The 23,957-nt window shown below is 46.6% G+C and overlaps 1 protein-coding gene across 4 annotated transcripts in view; it reads right to left on the reverse strand.

Moving 5' to 3' along the window:
• The window catches only part of CPSF1 (cleavage and polyadenylation specific factor 1), a 777,662-nt gene that overhangs the window by 558,061 nt on the left and 195,644 nt on the right, over positions 1 to 23,957 (reverse strand). For all 4 annotated transcript variants that reach the window (XM_069621953.1, XM_069621950.1, XM_069621951.1 and 1 more), the window contains exons 9-11: positions 14,862 to 14,972; positions 13,851 to 13,944; positions 6,269 to 6,356 (exon numbers count right to left, since the gene is read on the reverse strand). In XM_069621953.1, the coding sequence (XP_069478054.1) occupies positions 6,269 to 6,356; positions 13,851 to 13,944; positions 14,862 to 14,972 (293 nt within the window). The remainder of the gene's footprint in view (positions 1 to 6,268; positions 6,357 to 13,850; positions 13,945 to 14,861; positions 14,973 to 23,957) is intronic.

Consider the following 23,957-nt stretch of genomic DNA (forward strand, 5'->3'; position numbering starts at 1 on the left):
AGACAAACATTCAACCAGGACCTCCTCCACCAAGGACTGAAGAGGAAGACATGGCGAAAAAAGAAGGAAGCCACCATGCCAGTAGAATGGTGACCCTCCTGTGCATTACCGCAGCCGACTTGACAGCCTGCGAGTAAAACTATAATGTCAAAGTAGATACACTGCCACCCGCCATTACAGTTAGCTTGAGGTTGTAACAGAAATGTTACTAGGTCATTGAGAATGGGGATACCATGCATCTTCCCAGCACTCCATATAAGGTGGGGTGTGCTGGCCTCACATATCCAATGGAAACGGGATGGAAATCACACTTTACCCTCGGGAACAGTAGTTCACCCAAGGTAAATGGAGAGAAAATAAAAAGGGAAGCCCAAAGGCAACCCAGCCCATAAGGAGCTGTGTACTACCTTAGTAAAATGCAGTCAGCCCAAAAGTTACAGGGAACTATAAATCCTTACATACACTAAGGAGGAACATAAAAAGGTTGCCCATAAAAAGAGTAAAGGAAAGGGTGCGAGGAGAGAGATTCCCACTCACCTAGGGACAGCGGAAAGTAATCAAGTCCAGCAAAACGTTCTGGGGTTGGCACAGATCAGGAAGATTTAACACAAATATGAATCATACCCAACACAAAGTCTCGTATAAACATATCTTCTGCAAAACGCCTTCTAGCTTTTGCCTCAAAGTCACTATTTTAGACAGATTTCAATCTGTCCGCCAAACCACAGAAAGAAAGACCTGAAAACCTATTCCTATTAGTCTAGAATAAAAGTTCATGTCTCCAGTCAGATCTCTCATTACAGCCTACTATACTGACAACTTCTTAGAAAGTTCCAAAGTTTACAAACCTAAATAAACCCCATCAGCCTATACATCTATTACACAAAACAAACCATTGCCCAATCACTGTGGATTTTATTTTTATTTATTTTATTTGTTAGGCGCTTATACAACAAAATAGTGTTTCCAGGTGCCACACGGCATAGTGGGGAGAGAACAGCGGAGTAAATAATGGCAAAAGAAAGCAGTAATATACATTTGAGGTCCTAACAGTGCTTGTGACATTTGGACGTGCAAGTGAAGTGAGAAAAAGTGCTGGAGATAAAGGGAGAGGGGGAGAGTAAGGTATGGGCAAGTGTTAGGGGCTAGTGAGAGCCCGGGAGGTAAGTGCCGAGGGAAGCCAGGGCAGGAGACAGCTGGCTAAGTGCTAGGGCGGAGGAAACCCAAGGGTGGAATTCTCAGCCGCAGCTAGGGGGCCCACAAGGGCAGTGCTGGCAGGGTGGGGGGGTCGGAAGAGCATGGAGAGCTGGTGGCGACTGGGCAGGGACCTGGTAACCTTCAAGATTCATGAGAGACCAGGCCGCCAGTCGCAACAGCAGTGATGATATTAGCAGGAAAGTGATACAGAAGTTTCCGGAACTTAAGGATGTCCATCTCAAGTCTGAGAGGGGCAGGGAGACTGTCCCAAAGAGAGGCATCCGCCAAATAGAGAGACTCGACACCCACTCTGTGTGGAGCAGCTTTTGACAAGCAGAGAGTTGGAGTTAGAGGAGCGGCGGGCATAAGCGTGAGAACGTTGGAGATGGCGTGATCCTAGGCCCCAGAAATCTATGTGAATGATGCAGAGGTCTTGAACAGGGGGCCAGAGGAGAAATCTTAGGGCTGGAGAGATTTGGTCCCTGGGATTGAGGCCAAGGATAAGTCTGACCGCCGGTTCCATGTGATTAATAATAGTGAATTAAATACTGACATTTTAAATTGGGGGTCCCACCCCAAACACACCCCCCCCCCCCCATTTACCCACGCTTTTAACCCCACCTCAAACCACCACTCACACTTTATAACCCCATACCTACACCCCCATATATTTATTTTTTAATATTGTTTCAGTATCATTTCAATCAGTTTTTTTTTCTTCTGTATAATCACTGGCTAGTTTGCAGTCCTACTCTGGATTAGCTCAGGGGGGCGTAGGGAGGAAAGGGGGGAGATTGAGGAAGAGGCTGTTGCAGTAGTCCAGCCTTGAGAGGACCAGAGCTCTGGAGACATTGAGCCTCTGGGGGAAGGTGAGAAAAGGGGGGGTGCCTCTGAGGAAGTGTAGCTGAAAGTAGTGCGCTTTCTTCACAAGGTCCAAGATGTGAAGGGTGAAGGAGCGGGGGAGTCGAAATGACCAAGGTTTTTGGCCTCACGGTATGTAGAGGGCCTAAGGAAGGTGGCCGGAGGGTAGGAGGGAAAAGAGGGCACAGATGTCCCAATAAGAAGGAACTCCGTCTTACTGGCATTAAGACAGGGGTCGTCAGCCGCAAACCACGCATGGATAGAGGTCAAACAATCAGGGATGAGGGAGGAGGCGGAAGTGGAGGGTAGTTGAAGAAAATCTGTGCGTCATCAGCCTACCACTGGAAATGAGAGAAGGAGGAGATCAGGTGAGCTAGAGGGGAGAGGTAGATATTGAAGAGCCCTGGCAATAGGATAGAGCCCTGGGGATGTCACAGGTAGAGCGTGAAGTGGTGGAGGAGAAAAGGGCCCAACTGCAACTGAGAAGGGAGGTTAGTAAGGAAAGAGGTCAGCCAATCCAGGGCCCAACAGTGATGCTGAGAGTATCACGCTGCAGTTTTAGGAGGATAGAATGATAGATTGTGTCAAAGGCAGAGGAGAGATCGAGGAGAATGAAAACAGCAGCAGAATTAGAGTCAAGGTTGGCAAGCATATCTTCACAAGTGTTAAGGAGAGCAGTTTCCATGCCTCTGGATGCTCGAAGACCAGATTGATGGTCATGGAGGCAACCAGCAAGCTCAGTGTGAAGGACCAGTTGCGGGAGGACCAACTACATCAAAAATTTACCGAGAAAGGGGGTGGTGGAGTCTTAGGCAAAATTGTATGCAGTACCCAGCGGGAGTCTACCCCAACTTTGACCTTCTGGCAATAGGTAATCCAACCTTTGGTATATGTCTGTACTACACAGGTTGGTAGTGTGGCTAAGCAGCCAGGAGAGGGGTCAATGTGAGCAGTAGGGTTTTACACAGAGATTCACAGTGACAAATATTCAAATAAACTCTTACACTCAAGATTTCTCGATTAAATATATTAATTTAACAGTCAGTTGAATAAGCATTCTTCAGAAGGGAGCAATATACAAGTAACACAAAAATACATTCTTCGTTTCTCTAAATCAGCAAGTACCCATTTGGGATGGCACACAGATTCTTCGTACACCCCGAGGCAACTTAAATTGCTACATTTCGAGCAATACTGAGTTTGGTGTCAAAGAAAAGGGTTTGGGAATCAAACAAAGGTTAAACAAATATTCTGAAGCAGGTAGGTACTTTTGAACCCCCAATGCAAAGTAAATTAACCCTTTCCTGGAGGAAAGGTAAAGCACAAAATCAGAGGTAAGAAGAGTCTTACAGGGAGCCAGGCCAGCCAATGGTAATTGAGCAAAAGTCTAGGTGAGCAGAAGCACTTCTTGCAGGTAATTAAAAAGTCTTGCACAATGTTTTAAAATTCTTTATAGAAAAAAAAGCAATCACTGCAAAAGCAACCAACTCCAGTCACAACTGAGAACTAGCAAGGATACACAACAAGAGGGAAGTCCCCTTAGTTTTACAGTACCTTTGGTTAGAAGAAGTTGGTTCCAGCTGGCTTCTGTTCTTGTGTAGGTTTGCAGATCCGGTTGTTCCTGGGCCTCAGTCGTGGGGACAAGAGGGAGGCCGTCTGGGCGCTCCTCCTGCACTACGAATTGAAGGTCGTCGACAGCAATGGGCAAACTTCAGATCAGCAGCACTTGGCAGCTTCAGCTCCCCACGGCTCTCGCAAATGGCACCACCGCGGTTCTCTGATATCACTATGGACTCTCCTTGGATGTCCAGCACTCTTGAGATGGCTCAGGCTTGGTCAGTCCTGCTTCCTGGGAATCCGGAGGATCTTCCTAGAGCACGGGTCCGACTTAAAGACAACCACTCAACTCTGGTGTTTCTTTCCCAGGCACTTCGATTCCTACAGCAGCAATAGAAGTACAGCCAGCTTGGAGAGGATTTCCAGATGAACGCGTCTTGGGGTCGATTGGTCCCAACCCCATTGACAGCTAGCCTTTTTCCCCACTCTCGTGTATTTTAACATGATTTTTCAATATGGCTTCTTTTGGTTGTGGAGTCTGACAAACTCCATAGGCATCATCTTTTACATTGTCACACAGCACCTTCAGTGCAGTGGCACAGGGAAGTCTTTCAGATTTCCCAACGGTTTAAATACCTCCTCTTGGATAAACTACTTTTTCCAAGAGCAGTAAAGTGAAATTGACTTTAATTACATTTGTAATTTTCTAGACCCAGCCCACACTATCTTACAATAGGGTGCTGGAGGGGTTACTTAATATCCTCTTTGTCTAGCTTTTCATGTAACAATTTTATGTTACCCTTTCCTCGATGAATGGTTGGTGGCAGTGGTTTACTTTCAACTACGATGGTGTGCTTTTACCGCAGGCTGCGTTGGCAGCCATGCTAAAGCACCCAAGGGTGCCTTTTTTGTCAAAATGGCCCCAGTCGTCTTTTTTTGCCATTTCATTGTGGCAGGCCCTTCTTGAGATTTACGCTGCTTGCCAAACCAGGTTTGGTTCCTTTGTTCATTTTGTCTTTGGCGGGATTCACGAGTGAAGGCCGCCTCTGGCTTCAGCGTGTTTGGCAGGGGCAGGCAGTGAGGGAGGAGCCTGAAACTCCCTGTGTTTAGTCTCCTTGGTTACTGGAATGTACCAAAGGGTGATTGGCTTGAGGGCTGTCCTTTGAGGACAGCCACCCTTGTGTGTGATTGACAGCTAGGCTGGAATGAATTGGAGAAACCTGCATAAAAGGCGAGGCTTTTTGGCTTGGAAGGCACAGTCGACCACTGGACGAAAGAATCCAAAGAAGAACTTGAAGAGATGCCCGCTGCAACTCCTGGACTGTTGGTTTTCCCAGTGAAGCCCTGCTGAAGCTCCAAATTGGCCTAGACTAGAGAAGCCCTGCAAGTATGACTTCTCCCCCTGAGTTGGTGGGACCAATCAACTCCAAAGTGAACCCGTTTGGACATCCTCTCGGAGCTGGCAGTACTTCCACTGCTGCTGCTGGGGCCCCTTGAAGCAGGACTGACCAAGCATGAACCACGTCAACAGAGTGCTGGACCCCAGATGCGAGGAAAGTCTGATGTGGCAGCCGAGAACCACAGTGTTATTTGCTGTAGACACGAGGAGTTGAAACCGCAAAGTGCAGCTGAATTGAAGTTCGCCCATTGCTGCCACCGACCTTCCCATTCCAATGCAGGAGTCCCCAGACATCCACCCTCTTGTCCCTACGACTGAGGCACAGGAACAGGATCTGCAAAGCAACACAGGAACAGAAGACAGCTGGAACCATTTCTCGTAACCAAAGGTACTGTAAACCTAAGAGGATTTACCTCTTGTAGTGTAGCCTTACTTGTTCTCAGTTGAGACTTGCCTTGGTTGCCATTGCAGAGTTGCTTGATACTTTGCCCCTCTCAAGCCTCCCAGATTGTGGCCTTCAAGTGAAGCTTATTTCTACAAACTTTTCTAAAAACATTGTGCAAGACTTTTACTTAACTGCAGAGAACATTCAGTCCCCCTAGACTTTGTTCAACTAACATTGACTGTACTGGCTCCCTGAGAGACCCTTCTCGCTCCGACTTTGTGCTTTTGCCTTTCCTCCAGGAAAGGGTTAATTTACTTTGCATTGGAGGGCTTAAAGAGTACTTCCAAGTTTATGAATTATTTATTAACCCTGGTCTTATTCCCATATCTAATCCTTTGCACCAAACTCAGTATTGCTCTAAATGTACCAGTGATAAATTAATGTCCACAGTGTCCCAGCTATTTAAGTCACCGGAGGGTGTAGGAAGTGTCTGTGTGCCATCCCCAATGGGTATCATCTGATTTAGAGAAACAGTGTGTTTTGAAGTATACTTTTATTGTTACATGTTTTGCTCCCTTCTGAAGAAGGCTTATATAACACTGTTAAATTAATAATTGTTTAATCAAGAAACCTTGAGTGAAAGTGGTTATCTGAATAACTGTCACTTTGAAACTCTGTGTTACAACCTTACATCTCACATTGACCCCTCTTGAGATAAGCCTGGCTGCTCAGCCACACTACCAACCTGTGTAGTACAGACCTATACCAAAGGTTGGATTCTCTACTGCCAGGACGACAAGGTTGCTGTAGTCTCCCAAAGGGCACTGTACACAATCTTGCCTTACAGGCATACAGTGAATGATACATACACATGTAGTGAGGACGCTGGCAGCCGCTTTGTCAAAGTGGAAGGAGCGCACACTTCTCATGCCATCTGTGATGAGGGTCAGGACGTAGCTAGAGAGAGAGAGAGAGAGAGAGAGAATAAGAGGTAGTTAGACTTTAACACTCCTGTCTGGACCAGAATTGAATTCCTATCCTGCCAAATCAATATGACACTAATCAACTCCCTAGGACCTTCAACTGTTCCTAGCCAATTACCAAAATGTTTTCCCTGTTGAATGCTTTTGTTAGGACAGTTTCTCTAACGTCCTACCAAAGACTTTATAAAAACTATACCTTAGGCAATACAGTAAACTCCACTCTTCGCAGAGACCTGTACCTCATAATATAGTAGTGCGGACAGAGCAGGCAAGCTTATCTTAGGAGGGAGAGTGGGCTGCAGATAGGTACAAAGAACCTGTAGCATATATATGGTCCAAAGAAAAACTGATGTATTGTAAAAATAATGGGTAATTTTATATACACATTGTTATGGAGAATTTTCATCTCATCTCTGTTACTGCTGCCTTGTACCTATAAAAGCTGCGTTTGAGTTGCTCCTGCCTGCAAAACTTGCATCGTGAGGTGCTTACAACATGGCCGTCCGGACCTTTTCTCCATGTGAGGCAGTGTTTTTGCCATCTACCTCCATCCTGATTAGTGATTGGTGGGGGGTGGGGGGTTGCCTTTCCGCACCAATGAGGGACGGGCAGGCATTAGCCGGCCCACTACATCAAAGGCCCACTACATCAAAGGCCCACTGCATCAGCCCTGTCGGCTCCCTGTCCGCTACATGAATCCACTAACTCCAACCTGACCCTCCCTGGGGCTGCCAGCACACTCACCTATGAATCGGGACTTTAAAGACTCTCGTACTTCCCTCTCCATGGGCGAGTTCCCTCCTTCGGTTTACCCTTTCTTTTCCCTTCATGGACCTTCACTCTCCTCTCTACCCGTTACCAACCGGCCTCCCTGTTATGCTCTCTAACTGCTCTCGTTGCAGCACTCGCCTCCAACTCATACCTCATTTCTTTTACCTATGCTGCCTGAGCATTTGCCTTTGGAAGTCAAACTTGGGTGTGTTTTTGAAAGTCAAATTTGGGTTAAGTTTTTCTTTTTACTTTGGCCCTAAATTTTAAACTGCTAGCCCAGTGACTGTTCCATACCGCCGTACTTGCATATTTCTCCTACTGCCTTCTCTCTACCTACCCATGGCGTTCAGTTTCTCCTATCTACTGAAACTGCTTCTCTATCAACTATCCTTCCTTTCTCACCAAGTCTGGCACGAAGATATTTAAAAAGGATATATTGGCCTCCAACACAGGTCTCCCCATAGTGGATACCAATTCCAGAGCATTTGCCAGACAAACCCTCACTGACATCCTCTTTGTTGTTCCTCTGCCTGATCTATGACCCTTCCTTCATATGATCTCTGTGTCCTGTCTCCTCCTCTCCCATGAATGGTGGCACTCACTGGGAAGTTCTCATGGATTCCTTTCACGCCTCTAGAGTCATCCTTCATGTCGATCTAAATGGCACTCATGTTGCAAGGCCCTCAGGCCAATCTCCTCCTCTGTGATAGGCGGTTCCCTCGCCTCAACTTTCTGTCATCTCCAGCTGTCCCCTACACTCACCTTTGGCTTCCTTACCCTCTTTTCCTTCCTCCTCTGCCCCATCTCAAGCTCCCGCCACACCTCCGCAGGGCGTACCTCTGATTTGTACACCTCCCCGGAAGGTCTTTAAGGCTGCCAACCTTCTTCATCTTGACACTCCACGCTCACTCTGCTGTCAAACACTCCTCTGACATCTCCCACCTCCAAAAGAACTTGACCTTGATATCCTCATACTTACCAAGACATGGTTCATGGCCAGCTCTGTCACAAGCTATGACACTCTCCTCCCTGATGGCTACATGATCCTCTCCACCACCAGATGCACCGGCCTGGAGGGGGTGTAGCCCTGAACTTCCCCGAGTGGATTCCTGCCTCCATCATCCCCACTCATTTACTCCTCTTTCGAATGCCTTGTCTGCAGGCTCTCTCGCTATCCTATCCACTCTCTTACTGTTGCTACTCTTGACCGGCCCCCTGGTCAAATCACCTCTTTTCTCTCCAAGTGGGCAGACCTCTCCTCCTCCTCTGGGCTCAACCACTCAACTCCTCCTTGGTGATCTCGACATCCATCTGGATTCTCCCTGTTCCTCATCTGCACGGTTTTCGCGACCTCTGCGATTCACTCTCCCTCTCCATCCTCCCCTCCGGCCCGACTCACTCCGCTGGTCACACACTTCATGTCGATCTCCTTTGGCCTCCCCCTCTACTCACCTCACCACGCCTCTCTCCTGGAGTGATCACCGTCTCCTCTCAACTTTCCATCTCATCCCCTCAAGCCAACCCTACCCCAGGATTGCGACCCACCTTCTTGGCCATCTGGCCCAGGAAGCGTGCGTCAGTCGAGGCTTTCGCTGCCACCTTTTGCCCCCCCATTTCCCACCATTGGCTGAATCGCACCCTGACACAGCCCTGTCACTGCTCTACTCTTCTATTTCTGCTACTCTTGATGTTCTTGGCCCAGTCATGAGGATTCGCTTGAAGTCCAAAGCCAAGTGCTATTCTTGGTATGACTGACCTAGCTACACTGTAGGGCGGCTGAGAGGAAATGGAGGGCTTCTTGCTCATTCTCTGACAATCTGGCCTGCCACAAAAGAGAATACCGACTTTCTGTCTGTACCAAGAAGAAAGTCCACACTCAAACCTGCGTCTCTGCGGCATCTAACAAATCGGCCGAACTCTTTAAAATCTGTAAGAAGCTGGTCAACCGTGCTGTAGTCTCCTCCACTCCTCTCGCCTCCAAGGCTCTTTGCAATGCCCTTGCCTCTCACTTTAACTCAAAAACCCAGGACATCCTGTCCACCCTCTCCTTCTCTGCTTGATAACCCTCCCTCAACTTCCCCCCTCCCTCTTTCTCTTCCTCTTCCTTTCCTCTTTCTCCCCTGATGAGGTCACTAGACAAGTCTGATCTATGAAAGCCTCATCAAAACAGGTCCATCCTTGTTCCTCTAAAACTATTGAGGACCACATCGATGGCGGTGCTCCGGCCCTTGCCGATTTCTGCAACCTCTCCTTTGCCTCTGGATCTTTCCCTTCCCCTCCGAAGCACTCCCTTGTGCATCCTCTCCTCAAGAAACCTACAGCTGATCCTTCTTGTCCGGCTAACCATCACCCAATTTTCATTGCTCCCTTTCTGGGGAAGCTCCTGGAAATGCTGGCCATCTCTCAGCTTAACCTTCATTCTGATGGCTCTCTCCATTACCAACGGTTTCGTTTCTGAGCTGCCCGAAGCAAGCAAGCTGCTCTCCTGAACATCTGTGAAGACCTGTGACTCCAACATTCCCCCTGTCCTCATCCTACTTGATCTCTCCTCTGCTTTCGACATGGTCAACCATACTGTCCTGCTCAACCGTCTGTGGCAATCTGGGCATCACACATCAGGCTCTGGCTGACCTCTTTCCTCTCTGATCGACCCTCCCAGGTACAACTTGAGTCCTTCCCATCTTCCATCTCGATCTATACCTGTGGTGTTTCCCAGGGGTCTAACCTCTTGCCCTGGCTTTTTAACCAATATCTGGCAACCCTCGCCTACTGCATTTCCATTTTCTGCTAAAATTTCCAGTGCTATGCTGATGACACCCAACTCATTTTCAGGCTTCCTTCACCCACCTCCTCTCCTTCCCTCATCTCGGATTGCCTAATCACCATTCAAAATTGGTTTGCCGCAAATGATCTCTGTCTAACTGCCAACAAGACTGTGATCCTCCTCATTGGTACACCTTCACCATCCTTTCCCTTCACTCTCTGGCCAGCCTCCCTTGGCCCTACTCCTACCCCTACCTGCGAGGCCAAGAACCTCAGAGTCATATTTGACTCCACACTTTCCTTCTCCGCACACATCACAGACGTCTCTAAAAAGTCCAACTTCTTACTGCACCTCTTTAGAGGTATACTGCCTTTCCTCTCCTTCCCACAGAGGCTCACAGTCTCCCAAGCCCTGGTTCTCTCTAGGCTGGACTACTGTAACAGCTTCTTTCTAAATCTACCTGCCTCCACTCCGCCCTTTACAACTAATCCAGAACAGGACTGCAAGACTTGTCCTTGGGCTCCAGCCCCCCTGGGATTGTTTCTCTCTACCTCTGAAATCCCTTCATTGGCTGCCAGTTTTAAATGTAAAACCCTCTGCATTGTCCAAGGCTTTCTGGGGCCTGGGTCCAAAATACCTTCAACTATCCTTCCGTAAATAACTCCCATCTCGAGCTCTTCGCTCCTCTACTTCTAACTCACTCAGGGTCAGTTGTTTTTCAAAGAAACGAGATGGGGGTAGACCTCAGTCTTCGGCTGGGGCCTCCCTTTCGGAACAGCCTCAATGCCACCTTGAAACTTGAGGAGAACCATCTCCGGTTCTGGAAGCACCTCAAGACCATCCTCTTCGCTTCTGCCTTTGCCCCTCTTCTCCCCTGCTGATCTGTTTCTCTCTAGGCATCTTGCACCTGGCCACCCTCTGTCCTTCAGGCACAGGTACCTGCTCACCCTGCCACCCTCCTGCATTTCCTCCAGGCCACCCCGTGCACTGGGACCTGTATCTGTACCAATACAGTCCCCCACCCACTTTTCTTCTGCAAGATACACCCTATCTGACTAACCTAGCACTTACCACTTGCTGGCTGCACTACCACTTTATCACCTTTATTTATTTTACATATTATTCATTCTGCTCTCTCCTCTGTTCTGCACTTTCCACCTCCCCCCTTCCATGCACTTGCGTATTCTCAATGTCACTGGGCCCATTAAAGATTGTTTCTCCACTGTTCCCCTCCCTTTGCCTGGTCACGCTCTGAAACACTTGCGCGATATAAATAAAATATTTAATTTCTGTGCTAATTCCCTTCAATCTTGGAGACCCCCAGCTCTTTTGCAGGACTACGGGCTTGTGATTTTTTGACTCCTGAGGGGGACCTTTTTCTCACTCCCTCTTGTATTTTTCCTGACTATGATTTTTGTGTTTTACTGGTTTATGGAGTCTGAAATTGAAGTCTGAAAAACTCCATAGGCATCTGCTTTATGTATAGTGACGCACAGCTCTTTAGGTGCAGTGCCACTAAAAAGTCCCTTGGGCGTCTCTTAATTTTCAATTAAATTTTCTTGGGTGAACTGGCGTTCGCAAGAATAGTAGGATGATCCCCGTCTTGCTTACCTTTCTCTTTGTGGGACCAGCACACATCACCCTATGTGGGGTGCTGGAGGGTTACTTACTGATTCCCTATCCCACTGCTCATGTAACATTTTTCATTATACCAACTTACTTTGAATGGCTGGTGGCAGTGGTTTAATTTTTACTAGCAGTGTGCATTTTTACTGCAGACTGAATCCTCAGCTACAGTACAGCACCCATGGTGACCATTTTCTGTTAGTTCCTTCTTGGCTTTTACTCAGTGAAAACCGGTATGAGGCCTTGAGTTTTGCCTATGGCGGGCTTCAGCATTGAAGCCCACCCAGGCTCCAGTGTGTCTGGAAAGGGAGGGTCCTAAAAAATCCCTGTCTTTTGTCTCTGGGTGTGCCCGAATGAAACCAGTTCCAATTGGCCAACTAGCAGCCCTGGAAAAACAGCCACCCTGCTGTGTGACTGACAGACCTAGATTGTGAATGAATGGAAAATCGCATTAAAAGCGAGGTTTTTGGGACTAGAGGCCGAGTAGACCACAGGAGAGGAACATCCGAAGAATAAAACCTGAAGATATACCAGCAGCACCCTCCTGAACTGCCAAGTGCACGGAGAAGCCCTGCAGCTGTGCTGACCCAGTTTTTATATCGGCCGGGAAGGCCCGCACGAGACTACTTCCTCCATTCAGCTGGTGGCGCCAACTAGCCTCAAGACAAGCTTCCATTTGGCGCAGCCCCCGACTTGCTGTGCCTCAGCAAAGCTGCAGAAGCCCAATGCCATGGGTCCTGTGACCATTGAAGAGTGCATAGTCTTGCAAAGGCCGAATCCGTCCAAATCTTCGTGGACATCCAGTGTACCCTACAGAAGCAGGATATCTTGATCCAGAGTCCCCTCACCAGAGTCCATGACCGAGTGAGCAAGCTTCTTCCAACCAGAGTTTTATTTCTTCATTGATGTCGAGGAAAAGGCACCAAAACACTGAAGTGCCACTGATACAAAAGGAAATCTATTGCTGGGGAGTTCCTCTCCCGAGTACTTCTGCAGGAGCCTGCCAGGCATCCTCCCTTTCGTCACCAAGACCAAGGTCCAGGAACAAGGGTCTGCCAAGCTGTAGCAAGGAGGAATCCAGCTGTAAAATGTTTCTTCAAATCACAGGTACTGTGGGGCTTGGGATGTTCCCCTTTTAGCCATAAGTTGTGCTTCCTGCTTTGAGTAGTGCTTTTTGGAGTTGATCTGAACTGACTTGCGCTGGCCTTGCACTGGCCTAACAGCTGGAGTTAGAGATTTCTTCTGAACTTACTAACTTTGTCAAGACTTCATCTAAGAAGACGTGCATCAGAACTATTGACTTTGACCATTGCTTTTGGCTGTCCTGGCTCCCTAAAGGCACTCCTCTGAACTTACTGGCTTAGGCAGTACTTGTTCCCTCATACTTATACTTGTTGACACCATTATTGCTGGGATAAAAGTTTACCTGCCTCCCTTTAGGAGATTGTAATTTTTTTACAAACTGTTGCAACTATGTTCTGAATCTTATTCTAACCTTTCCTTCCTTAACAACTCAATAACTGAATGCGTAATTGCAATAAGTGCAATACTGACCTTTACTGAAGTCACTCTGTGTGCTGGAACATGTGCTAGCATAAGAAAAATATTTACTATCTTTTATTGTCTTTGAAAAACTGAATCCTAACTTTGATTGAATGTTACTAGTAGATAAAGCCTTTTAAAGAATGCTTATTTAAATCATGTGTATGTTATAAATAAATATTTATATATAACTAAGTGATTAAGTGTTACTTGGAATCTTGTACTTACTGATTTCAATTGTACTGATCTGCAGCTCACATTACCCCTCTTATGATTAGCCTGGCTGCTCAGTCAGACTACCAACATGTGTAGTACAGGCCTATATTAAAAGGTGGGTTACCCTATACCAAGCAGACAAGTCTTGTGTAGTCCTCACCAGTTGGACTGCACTAATGCTTACCTAACACACATAGGCAAAGAATAATCTTTGGAAGGGTAACTACTATATCAACCAACACAATACTTATGTTTTTCAAACCAAAGTATAAACCTCATTTAGAATAGCAGTATCCAGTTCAAGGAGAGTAAAACCTAGCGATACACATTTACAATGGCAAAATGCTATGTCACCAAAGGTGGGCTTTACCAGGTTCCGTGACGGACACTAATTTGTGTAAAACTCCCTAACCATAACATCAGTCATGTTTGCATTGCTTATGAGGCCACAGAGGCCTTTTCAGAAAACGTCACAAGGGCCCCCTTGCCTGAGTCACAGTATGTGACTTTCAACCTCAGTGATCTAGTTTCCAACTAAACGGTCCGTACATTTCCCCTCCTTTCAGTGAGATGACCATCTTGTCGTAGGAGATGAATGCCGCTGTGCAACAGTCGAGAGAAAACCGCACCCCTTCTTGGACTTCTGCAAACAGGTGAAGAAAACAAAACAGAATGATTGTGTGTGAGAAAAACAAAGCAAACAATGTTATCCTCTCCTACCATCCTACTATGCACTCTTCCAAAGTCAACCATATACTCACCCAACCATATCTGCATACAACACATGCTTATGCTTCAGTGCCTATATCCTATGGAAATGGCAAGCACCGCACTTTAAAAATGTTGCACAACATAACAAGCCCTTATACACAACTCTGTCACCTCTCCTGCCTATGCCTCATCGCAGTACCATTATAATGCCACTCTGCACATCTGCCATGATATACTATCTCCCACATTCCCCCAATCCATATTGCCAAACTCCTACATATGCTTCCCTGCATAGTGCACCCCCTCACATCTCCACTACAGTCAGTAGATGCCCCCCCTTCTCACATACCCCACCCACACTGAACACAAACCCTCCTCCGCCCCATCAAAAACTGCAAATAGGAGCATCCAAATTCTAGGATACACAGTGCTCGGCTTAGAGAAGCAAGTGTCACCACACAGCTGCGTGAAGATAAGAGGCCTTTTCTTGCCCAATGCTACCACTTTGTTTGGTCTGTCCATTCACAAATGAGAAAGTTGTCACCAAGAAAACGTGCTTATACAATAGAAATGTTCTCTGCCCTTGAAGACCACAATCTTCTCCTTAGCATGGCCACAATGCGCCAGCAACACCAGCTGCATCACTGCCTTGGAGTAGATCAGTAATCTATACAGTCCCGTCCAAGCCCTATCCTCCAGACCAGGTCATCCTCCGATGCTATAGCTCGATTTCCACCTCCTTGTGGCACGAGTAAACCTCCCGCTCATGCATGCAGAGCACATCACCAAACACACCACTACCCATCTCCTATACAGACATTATTTCCATACACCCCAGTGATTGCTCACTCAGTGGAAATGCAGTTGTCCCAATGGTCATGCTGTTGAGAGACACTCCGTAAGGCGGGACACTCTGGTTCAGATAAAGCAGGGAATTCACAGCAAACACCACGACTCCACCTGATAAAGGACATAAAAGGGAGAAGTGACTAACCGTGGAGCAGCCAAAAGCAAGTAAACAAAACAGAGACCAATAGTGTGGAAGGAAAACTGAAAAAGTGCAGTTCAAAAGATGGTGAATACAGGGAGTTGTGGTTAAAAAGGTAGACATAGCGAGAGCAATATACATTTCTAGAAAAGTCCATACTGTAAGGCTACAACTGTTGCAACATCTCATTAGACATGACCACACATCAAAAGGTCGTATTTAAGGCCGGCAAGTAGCTAGTTGGAGGTGTTGGGGTGGGCAGGAAAGGTTCCAATGATGAGGGGTTCATGTTGCGCGTGCCATATTTGCGACTGGGGCTGCGGCCAAATTGGCGATTATGTTGAAATTATATATGTATCCGGTGTAGTTAAATGTGAAGTGTTACTTAAAGTGTTACTTTGTGTAGAAGTTTGTTCGGCAACATTGTGTGCAGTACCCTTTGGGAGACTACAGCAACCTTGACCTCCTGGCAATAGGGAACCCAACCTTTGGTACAAGTCTGTACTACACAGGTTGGTAGCCTTGCTGAGCAGCCAGGCTTATAGCAGTAGTGTTGTAATAGAGTTTGACAGTTATTCAAATGAACACTTGTGGCTCAAGGTTTCTTCATTAAACAATTATTAATTTAACAGTCAGTAATATAAGTCTTCTTCAGAAGGGAGAAAAACATGCAACAATTATAATACACTTCAAAACACATATGTTTCTCTAAATCAGATTATCCCCATTGGGGATGGCACACAAACTTCCTTCAGGTGACTTAAATAACTAGGACACTGTGGACATTGATTTATCACTGGTACATTTAGAGCAATGCTGAGTTTGGGTGAAAAGGGTTAGATAGGGGAATAAAACAAAAGGTTAACAAATAATTCAGAAACTGTTCAGTACTTTTAAAACCCTCCAATGCAAAGTAAATTAACCCTTTCCTGGAGGAAAGGCAAATGCACAAAGTCAGAGGTAGAAGAGTATCTCAGGGAACCAGGATAGTCTATGTTAGTTGAACAAAGTCTAGGGGAGCTGAAGATCTTCTTTACAGGTGAGCAAAAGTCTTGCACAATGTTTTTAGAAAAGTTTGTAGAAATAAGATTCACTTAAAGGCCCAGAAGCTGGGAGGCTTGAGATACAAAGCTGCAAGCAACTGCCAGGGCAACCAAGACAAGTCGAGACCAAGTAAGGCTACAAAACAAGAGAGAAATGGTTCCAGCTGGCTTCTGTTCCTGTGTGGCTCTACAGATCCTGTTGTTCCTGGGCCACAGTGGTGGGGACAAGAGAGGACTTCTGGGGACTCCTGCAACACAATGGAAACGCGGCGGCAGCAAAGGTCAAACTTCAATTCAGCTGTACTTTGCAGTTTGTTCCTTGCGTCTCAGCAAATGGCACCACTGCGGACTCTCAGATACCACTCTAAACTTTCCTCACATCTCGGGTCCCGCACTGTGGAGGTGGCTCAACCTTTGTCAGTCCTGCTTCAAGGGAGTCCAGAAGAGCTTCCTCAGGCTCGGGTCCGAAATTAAAAGCAATGCACTCAATCTGGTGTTCCTCTCCCTGGCACTTTGGTTCCAGCAGCAGCAGAGGAAGTACAGCCAGCTCCGAGAGGATGCCCAGACAAGTTCACTATGGGGTCGATTAGTCCCACCAACCCAAGGGGAGAAGTCATCCTTGCAGGGCACCTCTAGTCGAAAGGATTTCAGAGCTTCAGCACAGCAGCAGGGCTTTACCGGGCAAACCATCGGTCTAGGAGTTGCAGCAGGCGTCTCTTCCAAGTTCTTCTTCGGATTCCTTCGTCCAGTAGTTGACTCCGCCTTCCAAGCCAAAAAAGCCTCACCTTTTATGCAGGTTTCTCCCATTCATTCCAGCCTAGCTGTCAATCACACACCAGGGTGGCTGTCCTCAAAGGACAGCCCTCAAGCCAATCACCCTTTGGTGCATTCCAGTAACCAAGGAGACTAAACACAGGGAGTTTCAGGCACCTCCCTCACTTCCTGCCCCTGCCAAACACGCTGAAGCCAGAGGCGGGCTTCACTCGTGAATCCCGCCAAAGACAAAATTAACAAAGGAACCAAACCTGGTTTGGCAAGCAGCGTAAATCTCAAGAAGGGCCTTCCACAATGAAATGGCAAAAAAAGAAGACTGGGGCCATTTTGACAAAAAAGGCACCCTTGGGTGATTTAGCGTGGCTGCCAACGCAGCCTGCGGTAAAAGCACACCATCGTAGTTAAAAGTAAACCACTGCCACCAACCATTCATCAAGGAAAGGGTAACATAAAATTGTTACATGAAAAGCTAGACAAAGAGGATATTAAGTAACCCCTCCAGCACCCTATTGTAAGATAGTGTGGGCTGGGTCTAGAAAATTACAAATGTAATTAAAGTCAATTTCACTTTACTGCTCTTGGAAAAAGTAGTTTATCCAAGAGGAGGTATTTAAACCGTTGGGAAATCTGAAAGACTTCCCTGTGCCACTGCACTGAAGGTGCTGTGTGGCAATGTAAAAGATGATGCCTATGGAGTTTGTCAGACTCCACAACCAAAAGAAGAAATATTGAAAAATCATGTTAAAATACACGAGAGTGGGGAAAAAAGGGTCTCTCTCTCCAGGTTAAAAATTAAAGTCCTAAAATCCAGCAATGTTGCTGGGGGTCTCTAAAGTAGGAGGAATTAGCACATTTCTGAGAATTCTCCCCAACAACCACCTAATGCAGACTTATGCTGGCCAGGTTAACAGCAAGTCAGGGGAGCAAGACCCAGTTGGGGGGGACACTCATTATCCTGCAGGAATAATCTGGTGAAACCAACACACTACTTTTGGGAAGATGCGCAACCTAATCACAGGAGAGTAATATACCTTCACATCCACTTTGTTAGAATGGCAAAACAGTTTCTAAGGAAGAAAATATCTTAACCATACTTTTAAGAATAGTGCATCACACATCCAAGGTAAGTAAGAACATTTTTAACCGTTTACTCTTGGAGTTACAGTTACCAACCAACTCTTTACAAATAAGTACATTGTAAACATTTTCTTTTCTAGGAAAAAGTCCCAATCCCATAAAAGTATTTCCCTTATTCTTGGAGCAGGAGAGTTTTCAGTGGCAGAAGGGGGGGGGTCACTAGGATCTAGTGGCCAACAGGCAGTGGCCCTCATTACAACTCAGGCGTTAAGGGTTTAACGGCGCCGTCGACGCCGCTAACCCTTAACGCCTGATTACAAGTGTCCCTTTGCGGGTTGGTGTTTAACGCCTGCTTTTAGCATGCGTTAAAAATCCAACCCGCAAAGGGACTTTGGAGCTAATTACGGCACCGTAATGTACGGTGCCGTAATTAGCGCCTTCCCCATTCCCATTATGCCCTATGGGGGAAAAAATGGGAATGGGGAAGGGCAAATGGTGAATGGGGAATTACCGCCCCACTCACCTTGGAATGGGGCGGTAATTCCGCCATCCACCACGGCGGAATCGTAACCTTAGCGGCATGGACAATGGTGCTAATAGCACCATGGTCCTCCGCCAAGGTTGTAATGAGGGCCAGTGTCAGGATAGGTTCTTAAGTAGCAAAAGTCAGAGTTCTTTAGGAAGAATGGTGTTAAGCCAAGTTTGAATGCAGTACCCTCTGGGAACACTACAAACAACTATGACTACAGGTATAGGCAACCCAACCCTTGGTATAAGCTTGTACTACACAGTTTAGGGAGCGTGTTGAGCAGCAAGGCTTATCTCAAGAGGGGAAATGTGAGCTTTAGTGGAGTTACACAAAGATTTAGTTACAGGTATTCAAATTAATTATTACCCTCAAGGTTTCTTGCATAAACTATTATTTATTTATGAGACAGTTATAAAGCCTTCTTCAGAAGGGAGCAATAGAATAATAACACAAAAATATGACATGCATTACTCACCGTAATAGCATGTCTGATGATTGTATCTGCTTAGATTCACATGCTGTGCATATAGTCCAACATCTCGAGGTAACCGCAGAGTATTGCATCTCGTCTTTCAGGGACCGAAAGGGGACGTCGGCATAGGCGTGTCTGTAACACTATCCCTATCGTGATGTGTAGTGTACCCAAAATCTCTCACGCGCCAAGGTCCCACCGATAGTTTTTTTCTGCCATGAGGGAGTACATAAACAGAGAAAGTAGTAAGACGTCTATGTTCCTTCCACCCAGAGCGGGGAGGTAGGGTGGGTGCATGTGAATCCAAGCAGGTACAATCATCAGAAATGCTATTACGGTGAGTAATGCAGGTCTTTTGATGCTTGGTAACCTGCTTAGAATCACATGCTGTGCATAAACTAGCAAGCAGTACCTGGAGTTGGAGGGTGGGCTGTGAGAGGGAACAGTAGTGAAAAGATGTCTGAATACAGCTAGTCCAACCTGAGAATCAGATCCAGAATGAGTGTCTAGATAATGTTCTGTAAAGGTGTGTACAGAATTCCAGGTTGCCGCCTTGCAAATGGACTCGAGGGGAACATTTGCAATGAATGGTATAGAAGTCACAGTGCCCCGAGTAGAGTGTGCTCTAGGCTTGAAGGGCAGTTCTCCCTTAGCAAGAGTGTTACATAGTGTGATGCATTTGAGTATCCACCTTGAGATAGCCGACTTAGAGACAGGATCCCCTTCTCTGCCAGCTGCCACTGAAACAAAAAACTGGTTCATTTTCCTCAGTGGTTTCGTACTTTCCATGTAAAACAGGACTGCCCTGTGCACATCCAGTGTGTGTAGGCTTCTCTCGGCCATGCTAGTGGGATTCTGGAAGAACGTAGGTAGTTCGATCGATTGATTCACGTGGAATTTTGAAATCGGGGATGAGTGCGCAGAACCACCTTATCCCTGTGGACTGTAACAAAGGGTCTAGGATTGAAAGGGCCTGTAGTTCGCTAACTCTTCTGATAGAAGTGAAAGCCACTAGGAAGGCAGTCTTTTAAGTAAGATCTTTTTAGGCTTGCTTTATGCATTGGTTCAAAAGGAGATCCCATGAGTCTGGTTAGAACCACATTCAGATCCCAACCGGGAGTTGGGTTATAAATGGGGGATGAATTCTTTTAACCCCTTCCATAAAGGCTTCAACCAGAGGTATTTTCCACCATGTCACCTTCTGTTGTGACATGGTGTAGGCTGAGAGAGCAGCCAAGTGAACCTTTATTGAATTAAAAAACAGACCAGAGTCTAACAAGTGGATCAGGTACAATACAATGTGGGTAGGAGAGCAGTCAATGGGACTGACGCTCTTACTATTGCACCAGATGACAAAGCGCTTCCACTTGCTGGAGTAGCAATAACGAGTATTAGGTTTCCTGGCTTCCCAGAGTATGTCCATGCATCTCTGAGGGAGCTGAAGGTGTCCAAACTATGACCTCGGGAGCCAGGCCGCCAAGTTCAGAGTTTGCGGGCATGGGTGTAGCGTCACCCCTCCGTCCTGAGACATCATGTTGTACGGACAAGGAAGTTTCACAGGCGAGGAGAGGGACATTTCCATCAGATGGGAGAACCAGGGTTGGCAGGCCCACATAGGGGTCACCGCTATCATGTTGACTGGTTCCTGGTGCACCTTGTGCACAATCTTGCTGAGCAGGGGAGTTGGGGGAACATTTCCCTGATCATGTTATCCAGGGTCCGTTCCCCCCCCCTTGGAGCGGTTCTAGGGGGTATCTGGAGGCGTAGTCTTGGCATTGGGTGTCCTGAATTACGAACAAGTCGATCTCTGGGAAGCCCCATTCTGCGAAGACGATATCTTCGTGTAGACGCCATTCATACGCTGAAGGCAGTGGGAAAGCTCTGCTGAGCACGTCCGCTAGAAGATGGAGTTCTCCTGGGACATGTTGGAACAGCAGGAACATCTTGTGTTTGAGAGCCCACATCCAAATGTTCTGGGACAGCTTTGATAGCCCTGGAGAGTGTGCGCCCCGTTTGTTTAGGTAGTACATGGCTGTGGTGCTGTCTGTATCAGAATAGTTTTCCCCTGTAGCTGTGTCTGAAAGGCCTTCAGGGCTTTGAATACTGCCAATAGCTCTAACAGGTTTATATGGCTGGATGCTACTTGTGGGGACCACACTGCATGCACTGTCTGCTGAAACAGGTGGCCTTAGGTACCGTCACCTCTCGACTGGCCACATCTGAAAAAGCATGTTCTGAGCCCTCTTGTTTGAGGGGTAGACGAGTCGGTCCTTCGTCCGAATTAGGGCCCCCAGAAATTGTTTTACTTGACTGGGGACTAGACTGGCCTTCTCATTGTTAGAGAATCCCAGACTGAACAGGTGGTCTACAGTCTTCTGGGTGTTCAAAAAGCATGTGTCGTAAGAGTCCCCTGTTACGAGCCAGTCGTCGAGGTAAGGGTAACCGGGAAGGATAGTCTGCGCAGGTGTGCTGCAGCCACTGCCAGGACCTTGGTAAACACCCTTGGTGCCGAGGCGATGCCGAAGGGAAGCACTTTGAATTGGTAGTGTCTGTCCTCTATCATGAACCTTCGATATTTCCTGTGCGCTGGCAACATTGAAATATGAAAGTATGCATCTTTCATGTCCAGTGTTGCCATGTGGTCCCCCTGTATCAACAGTGGGATCACTTCCTGTAGCGTTACCATATGAAACTTTTGAGGTTTTATAAATTTGTTTGCTGGGTGCAAGTCTAGAACAGGGCGCATGGTGAGGTCCTTTTTGGTTACAAGCAAGTACACTGAATAAATACCCTTGTTTACCTGAAGAACAGGGACAGCTTCTATGGCGTCCTTTCCCAGAAGCGCTTCCACCTCTTAAATCAGGATCTGCAGATGGTCCGGCGTGATCGTGGCGGTCTGAACTGTGGTGGTCGGGCGAATTCCACGCAGTACCCTTGGTCTTTATGACCCAATGGTCTGAAGTTATCCCCGCCCATGCCGCAAGGAATGATGGTAAACTGCCCCCGACCGTGGCGACATGGGAGGGGACCTGGATCCGTTGGTCATTTCTGACCAGAGGCTGCGGCTCCTCTGGGTAGTTGGCGGGGCTTCTGGATGCTTGTCCAGAGTCGCAGTTTCCCGTACTGTAGTTTGGACCTGTACGGGATTGGCCTTGAAAGGACCGATGAGAACCGTCTCGTGCTCTTTCTTGGCCGCCTCCAGAGCATCGTCGACCGCTTCACCGAAGAGATTGGTCTCTTCTATGGGTTTATTAATAAGAGCGGCCTGTGTTTCAGGCTTGAACCCAGAGTTGCGGAGCCAAGTGTGCCGCTGCCTGCTGTCTCTGCAGTGTCCAGAGTGTTTTTAATTATATTTTCATTTACCTGCCTGCCCTCAGCCACGATGGTGATCAGTCTGAATCTACCGGGTTCAGGAACCTCCTGGAGACCTTCTTGTACAAGTTTCCATTGTGCGTCTGCATAACTGGCAAGCAACGTGGTGTTTGCAATGCGTGTGGTGAACGCAGCTGCCGAGTTAACAAGTTTACCTAAAGGCGCAAAACCTTTTAGATTCCTTATCCGGAGGTGCCTCCCCTGTAGCAAGGGGTACCCCCCCTACCTGTTTCTAGGTGGTAGTGACTACCAAGGAGTCAGGGGTGGCGTGGCCTTTAATATATTAAGGGTCAGTAGGTGTCAGGTCCAGTCTTGAATCTTCCTGGAGGAGTGATGCTGGCCCACCAGACCCCCCCTAAGTATGTCTGCTCAATCTCTTAGCAGATAAAACTACCAAGCTGGCAAACCCAAGTCGAAAAGGGAATGGAGGAGAAAATAAACTGCAGAGCTTCACTGGCTCCCAAGATAATAAGACACAGCTAGATGGTTATCTCTCTGGAACTGGATTGATGGATGATTCATCAGTGTGATGTGTCTGTGAAAATCTAAACACAAGCATGCACAGATTAATATTACTCTATTCTTTATGTTGACTACTACTATTGATATGATTATCTCCTATGATCATATACCTGCTGCCTATGCTTGATTGCTGATCGGCATCAATATTAATCAGATACCCTTCTTACTTTCTTCAATATATATATTATTCAGTATTCTTTCATTCTTGAAAACTTGTTTTCCCTTGACTCTATATTTTGTAGTAATCTGAATTGAACTTGCTTGTAGATAAAAGTTCCAAAAAACTTTGAGGAAGATTTTACAATTAAGAATGTATACGTCACTTGTAGTCTTTTCACTTTTCTTTTCTTTGCAGATTAAAAAAAAATGTGGAAAATATATTTTCAAACAGATGTTCAGAAACAGTCACAAAAAATATTTAAAGTTCCACGGATAGAATTACTTCCTGAATTCTTCTTTATTAGTACTCTTTTGAGGGAAAAAAGGAATCTGCATATATATCTTCGTTCTTTTCTGAAGACTCCCGATGCTCCGAGGATGAATTAGATGACTCGACGCACTGGAAACAAAGTAACAGCCGATCTGAACATGACGCTACGCGCAATCAGAAGGAAGTTGAACACGAAACCGCGAGACTGAAAATAAGAACCGCGCGTACAGGAAGTAGCTGACAACGAGTCACTACGCACTGCGCTAATGGAAACGCGCACACTGAAGATACCAACACTCAGACACGACGCCACAAAGAATCGCTAGTGCGCCCTACAAGGAAATGGACTCTAGGATCGGGACGCACGCAACTCACCCAAGTGGGTCCTTTACTCTAACTCAAACGTTCATCGAATATGAGAGACGCGCGTGCAAATCTATACAAATACTACACAATAGAAGTTAGTATTTTACGCGTATAATATCCACATTTAAATGAATTCAATACTAGATACCGCACACTAAAATTACCAATACTAAATAAACAGATACTAAACTAACACTTTTCAATAGCTAATTGCACATGCAGCCGCGAGTAAAAATGAAACCTAACGTTTGTTTATTTTCTTAAATAACACGCGCTGTAGAACACAAGTAAAAAGTTCTTTTAAAATGCTGATAAATAACAGTCTTAGTTCTTTAGAAAATAAACTTCTTCTTGAGTAAACTAGAGGTATGA

This window comes from Ambystoma mexicanum, chromosome 5q (genome assembly GCF_040938575.1).
Source record: "Ambystoma mexicanum isolate Mex_15411 chromosome 5q, UKY_AmexF1_1, whole genome shotgun sequence".
In the NCBI taxonomy this organism is placed as follows: Eukaryota; Metazoa; Chordata; class Amphibia; order Caudata; family Ambystomatidae; genus Ambystoma; species Ambystoma mexicanum.